Below are 7122 nucleotides of genomic sequence, written 5' to 3' on the forward strand. Positions count from 1 at the left end.
GGAAACAGCCTCTCTACTCCTTCGGGGTAAGGATAAGGTCTGCGTACACACTACCATCCCCATACCCCATACCCCATTAGTGAGATTTTACTGGGTTGTTGTTGTTGTAAAGTGATTTTATGAGATAAATTTCAGAATATTATGGGCTTATTACCTTGGGATTTTTTATAAGTCGTAGCAAATATACGTAAATCAATGTTTCAAAATCAGAGCTCCACCACACTCCCAAAGACATTCGTATGTAAACATTAAATGAAAGATTTATGAAACTCATAAATATATAACCATCATCAACACTCATGGATAGATTATGTAAGAAAAATTAAAATATAGTAGAGTATTATTGTCCTAATTTTTATAAAAGAAAATCCATCACTACTGATTAGACATCCTTTTAGTTTTCTTTTAACATTTTATATACATAATTACAGGTTAAATATGAAACAACATACTTAAATCAATTTATGTGAATTTGACTACAAAGGAAATCGACCAGGAAACCAAACCCAAATCCCACCAAAACCTCCTGACATAATCACAAACCCAGTCCCACCCGCACCATCCTACAAGGATAAACTGCTGAAAGATGAAGTCTTTATTGCCAATACATACTCAATGGATAGGACTTCAGCAATTCCAATGGAGATTTCAATCATCAGAGACAGAAGCAACTAAGCTGGGGGAATCGTCACAAAATGTGAGACAAATAATTCTAACGGAGGATGACAGGAAACGCATCTACAATCCTTGGAGATATTCAGTCATTATAAAACTTATGGGGAAGCGCCTAATGCACCACTATCTCAAACAAAAAGTACAAGACTTGTGGAAGCATAATGAAAACTTTTCATTAATTGACGTTGAAGAAGACTACTATACTGTCAAGTTTGCAAAAGAAGAAAACATGATCAAGGTGCTTCAAAATGGACCTTGCTTTATAAATGGCTTTTTCTTATCAGTACAAAAATGGGTGCCTAATTTCGTAGCTAAGAAAGCACAACAAAGTTACACTGCAATATGGGTACGATTACCACAACTTCCTACAGAATTTTACGATAAAATTATCCTAACAAGAATTGGAAACAGTATTGGAAAATTACTTAAAGTAGACGTGTGTACGTCAGCCACACTAAGGGGAAGATACGCAAGGCTGTGCCTGAAATTGCCATTGGAACAGCCAGTACAAAATCATATACTGGTTGGACATCACAAGCAAGCTATCCTATACGAGGAAGAAAATATACTCTGCAAAGCCTGCGGAAGGATAGGGCATACGTGCCATAATTGTTCCTACTCTAATCAACCAATCAAGCAAAAGGGAGAACAAAAACTATTGAAGATATCTCAACCCGTGCAAGAAGAAGATCAAGAGTGGCAGACGGTTTCTTTTCCCAAAAAAGCAAGGTTATAATATTCAAGTACTCCAATAATATTGCAAGCTCATCAAAGGTGCTAGGTATTAATGTACGCATCTATGATGCTTCTTCTACTGGTAAGTACTTTAACACTCAATAATTGAAATATGTCAACAAACAACACCTTGAAGACTCCAACAATGACCCAAAAAAATTCATCCCACAACGCCTGTTAACAGTCAAAAAAATTACCATGTTAATATTGAAAAACCACTTCATGGACAGAGGAGCAGTATTGCCATGCTGCAAGAAGAGCACATGGTTTTGAAAAAAAAAAAAAATGAAAATAGTAAAATCTCTAAACGCATGCATGAACCAGTAATTACTGACATTACAAGTATCAATAATGTGGCAACAAATGCTTGCTACACTAATAGTATTAGTTCCACGCTTAACCCAAAAAAAAAAAAACATAAACAATTTCTTAACCATCAACCGGACACACTAAGATTACTTCTATTACCCTATCAACAATGATAACACTATTACCATGGGCTTAACCAATAATAATCGACATGCAAAACACTCTCCTCACAACCAACCAACAATCGAACACATGGATGATAATACTAGCCAAGTGGCAGAGGCCATATCCATGCAAGATTTGGATAAAAACCTTACGCCAACCCTCTCAAATCCCATGCAAATAGAGTCCATCATTACAACCTCTCCCAATCTCATAGACAATAGCTCCAATATAAAGAAGGAAAAATACCAAAATGCCAAGAGTACCATTAACACTAAGGCGCAGATATAGGCTCATCCAACTCTGCCACTTCTCTCGCCAACTAAACATGAATAATCTTCCCCCTCTACCTCCTCACTTCCCCTCAAACCCAGTGATATATGCCCAACCACCAAATTCACCAAATCACCAACCCCAATCGTGGGTGGAGTTAGGTCTCTTGGGCCATGCAATCTCATTCAATCTGGAGATCAATGGCCAAGAATCCATACTGATAATCCAAAACACTCACTATCTTGCACAACTAATCTCAGAGGGAATGAACAATGAACAACTATATAAACCAAATGTGGATGAACAACATCCTCCAACCACTTGCACCTTCAATGAACCAAAATCTAATTCACACCATGCAACACATGTGGAATATACCAAGCAGCTCCAATCAACAGATTCTACAAAATCCACCACTAAACCTCCCATTCTTTGCACCGGAGGAACTAACATTAATGAACCCAATATTCACCCAATGGACTGCACAACATAGGGAAAACCAACCGATGGCACCACAGGCAGATCCAATGGAAGATCAAGCTCCACTACCAAACATGCAAAACCAGGAAGGAATGCACGAGGAAGAGGAGGAGGAGGACATCATGCCATAGTTGGGGGAACCATCAGTGGTATTTTCAAGCCTAAGCGAGGTAAAAATACTAATATTCAAGGAGAGGCTAGACAGAAAATCTATCTTCAGCTATCCAGTGACACTCTTGAAGTGCTCACTGGACATAAGACCTCCACATGTCCCTACAGTGGGGAAGAATGTGGTGATATTGGTTTCATCCCTAAGGAGAAACCCCAACAACAACCTAAACAATAACCCAATACTGAACCAACCAAATAATATTATAATCTGGAATGTTAGAAGTGCTAATAATGACAACTTTAGGAGGAACTTTAGAGAGCTCATGGACACCCATAGGCCATGCCTAGTTGCTATGTTTGAGACCAAAATGGCAAGCAACACACATATTCTGGAGGCTTTCGACTTCACTGAGATGATTGAAGTTCTCGTTGTTAGCCATGCTAGCGGTTTAGTTATCTTATGGAACCATGATATGGTAACCGCCAATAACTTCACTAGAAGGGGGCAGAAAATTTATGCAATGATTGAGGTAAAACCCAAAAATCTTACTTGGCTTTTTAGTGCAATATATGATAGTAATGACATACTAGATAGGAATATTTTATGGGATAACTTAAAAAGAATTACTAACTATTATAAAGGTCCTTGGATAGTTGGTGGTGATTTTAACGAATTAATTGACTCTAGGGATAAATTTGGTAGTAGACATATAAATCAAAGACGGGCCAATTCTCTTATTAACTACCTGAATTATTATAACCTAGTAGACTTAGGGTTCAAGGGCTGTAAATACACTCGGTCTAACCACCGTAGGAAGAAAAATGATTTAATTATGGAAAGATTAGATAGGGTATATTCGAATGTGGATTGACTTGATGCTTTTCCAAATGTTATTATTACTCACCTTCCAAAGACACATTCGGATCATAACCCCATTCTTATCAACCTTAAAAAAAATGACATCAATCAAGACAGACCCTTTAGAATAGAAACATTTTGGTGTTCTCATCCTGACTTTGCTAATCTTGTAACATATAGTTGGGAAAATAGGGATCTATTAAGTGGCACAAACTTCTTCATAAGCGAGAGCCTAATCCAACAAGTAATAACTTAAAAAAAACATTAGCATCAACTGGCAGGCTCCTCCTACGGGTTGGAACAAAATAAATATTGACGGTGCTTTCAAAAGCGAGAGCCTACAGGGAGGAATAAGCGGAGCCATCCGCAACAACAAGGGGCAATGGGTAATGGCATACCACAAGAAGTGGAGACAGATGCAACGGAGATTATACGCTTCCTTCATGACGACTACCCAACTTACAATGAATTAATCTATGATTGCAGGTGGTTAATGGAGCAGCAATGCAAATGGGGGAGATCGTGGTGAAACATAACTTTCGCGAAGCAAATAGTGTGGCACATCTGTTGGCAAAGGAAGCTCTTATGCAGTCTAGTTATAATAAATTGTGTACTTTTGTTTCACCTCCTGAATCAGTGATAGATGCCTATCACAAAGATCAGGGAGGCTTTGTTTGTGTAAGGAAAGTTTCCAATAGTTTGTGTTGTAAGTTGGCTGCCTTAGGATAACTATAGCCTATCGAGGCACTTGTAATGACGGTAGTACGCTACCACCCGTTCTCTAGTTATTATAAATAAATAAATATCTTTTTATGCTAAAAAAAAAACTACAAAGGAAATGAAAATGAAAAATAATGAGAAAGAGAAAAAAAGGTAAAATATAAAAATATTGGAATATAAACAATATTGTTTCATATCTCTCGAATAAAACAACCTGATGATTGTATCCCACAAATTAGCCATAGCAAAAGACGTAAAAGTTAAAATTCGAGAATACAAGAGATAAATGGCGTTACAAAACAAACGTATTCAACATCAAGTACCAGAAGATGACAAAAATGAGTAAGTTAGGCATAATAACTAAGAAATTAAAAGAAAAAAGGTGAGAATGCAATATATTAGTACTTAGTAATTACCCAGAAAACAAAGAGAGCGTAAAATATTAAGGGAAGAAGGAATGTCTGGTTTCTTTTCCTCTTTAGCTGCTTCTGATCCCTTCATAACTGCTGCTGTCTTCATATCTCCGACTATTGGTTGCTCCTTCATACCCGATTTCTTCACTGTGTCATTAAATAGTTTGGAATAGACCACCATTAAATTTCTTCATTTAGTGCCAGGAAATTAAAAGGCATGGAAATAAAAGGTTTTAGAACTGAAAAAGAGAGCAGCAGATAGTTGGCATGATATATAAGGTAAAATAAATTATTGTATTTACTAAATTTGCAGGTATCTTGGCTTTCGTAAAGAAAGCAAACCGCTAGTTTCAATTGTATTTAGCAGAGGGTTTTGTGGGCTCTAATTAGAGAATTGTATTACTTATAGAGGCTTTTGGCTGCTAATAGACACGATTACTCGTTTTATAATTTTATTAGTAATAACGTTTGGCCGTCGAAGGTTGAAACGATTGTTTTAACGAAATTAATGTTTAATGGCGGGTGAAGAGCTCCTTCAGTTTCTCTCAAGTGATTGACTAAATAGCCGCATGGATGAAATTGTAACCGTAAGCGTCTGTTCGCATTGGTCACTTATTAGAGAAGATTGGAAAAGATTTTTTTTAAACAACAAATAAGGAAAAATAAGGGGAAAATGCAAAAAAGGCGAGAATAGATAAATAATAATTTTGGGCTAAGAGATGTGCCATGTCGCACTCTTTGACTATAGATTCAATTTAGTTATCCAAGAAGTAGCGCGGGAGATTCTAGCTAAACGTTACATGTTGATTGACGTTATTTGCACGGGCTTCAAAATCTTTAGTTTATTGTCATGTTAGTGTATTTAAAAGAAATATATACGGGGATGTACATGTGGTCTATTTTACTAATCAATTATAGCTTATGTTCTTTTTTCTTACCTATTTAGGCTATTTTGTATATAATTTAAATCTTCTTTTTATCTATTAACAGGGTATTAAGAAGATGTGTGTGTTAAAAACTGATTTGAGACTAATATTCATATTTATCATTATAGATTTAAATGGTTGTTGGGTGAATTAAAGTGAAAAACTAAAATTTTTATTATTGTGGTTTTCAAAAGCTCAAAAACTGATTAATGGGTTTTGTAATTTGTTAAATTTTGTGACAATTTGATAATTGAGGTTTGCTCTAATGTCATGTTGAAGTTTTGTGGTTAAAATTTAAAGCTATTCGGTGAAGACTTGAGCTATTTGGTGATGTTTTTAGTGAGTTGAAGAGTTTGTGGGAGATGAAACTCAATTTTTATATAACATTATTGTAAGTGTATAATGATGTATAATATTGCATACTGGGTGTATAAATAAGGTTGCAAGAAAATAATGAGCTATGTGACTATAAACTTAAAAACATACCTAGTAGGTTCAATGTAGTGTATTTGATGGTACTTTAATACTCCATCCGTTTCAATTGACTGGGCACGAAGTTTAAGAAAAAATGAATGACTTTTGGAATTTGTGGTCCTAAATAAGTTAAAAAGGGGCCAGAGTATTTGTGTGGTTATAAAAACTTCTTATTAAGGGTAGAATTGGAAGTTTAAGCTAAATTATTTTCAAATTTAGAAAGGGTTATTATTTTTGGAACGGATCAAAAAAGTAATAGGTTCACATGAACTGAAACGGAGTGAGTACAAATTAGGACTTCATCCGTATGGATCAAACTTGTGCAAGTGTACAGTTGACACAAGCTCAATAAACATGGGAAATTTATCTTGTCATAAATATTTGCTTCACAATGATGACGGCAATAACGAAATCTTAGAACGAAATCTCCTTTAATGCCCTAATATACAGGATGAGATCCTCTCCAGTAGAGTTTCCTTCAGTGGTGGATGGGATCCAAGTGTCTAATTTTGATTTAACGGTTGAGATTTTTTAAACTACAAGATACAAATTACGCTAAGTGTCCTTATAATATGACATAATTTTAGATGCACCATATGTATTTTTAAATCAACACTTACCAAAAACCCTACGCATTCTTATTTTTATTATATATAACATAGTAAATATATAGACAAAGTTGCCCTTATCCCCATTTCTGTTATCCCATTCTTAAATAATTTTCGTACACCTGGCTTTGTCCTCTTAAGTCAAAGATTTGAATCTTCTTCTTTATTATTTTGGTGCTGTTACTTCTTACTTATTATCTAACACAATAAAGCAGTAAAATTATGTAGTGGAATTGCAGCTTTTACCAACTAACTAGAGAAACTCATGACAAGTTGCAAAACAGAAAAGGGCCAAAACTGTCCCTACACTATTCGATTTGGTACAAAAATGACCTCCATTCATCTATTGAGCCAAAAATACTCTCACCGTTATTTTA

The 7122-nt window shown here is 35.5% G+C and overlaps 1 protein-coding gene across 1 annotated transcript; it reads left to right on the forward strand.

Moving 5' to 3' along the window:
* The first annotated feature begins 586 nt into the window (after positions 1–586).
* On the forward strand, positions 587–1411 carry LOC107799957 (uncharacterized). Its single transcript, XM_016623100.2, has one exon. It carries the CDS (start codon positions 587–589, stop codon positions 1409–1411), a length of 825 nt encoding a protein of 274 aa, XP_016478586.2.
* The last annotated feature ends 5711 nt before the right edge of the window (positions 1412–7122 follow it).

This window comes from Nicotiana tabacum, chromosome 24 (genome assembly GCF_000715075.1).
Source record: "Nicotiana tabacum cultivar K326 chromosome 24, ASM71507v2, whole genome shotgun sequence".
NCBI classification, from domain to species: domain Eukaryota; kingdom Viridiplantae; phylum Streptophyta; class Magnoliopsida; order Solanales; family Solanaceae; genus Nicotiana; species Nicotiana tabacum.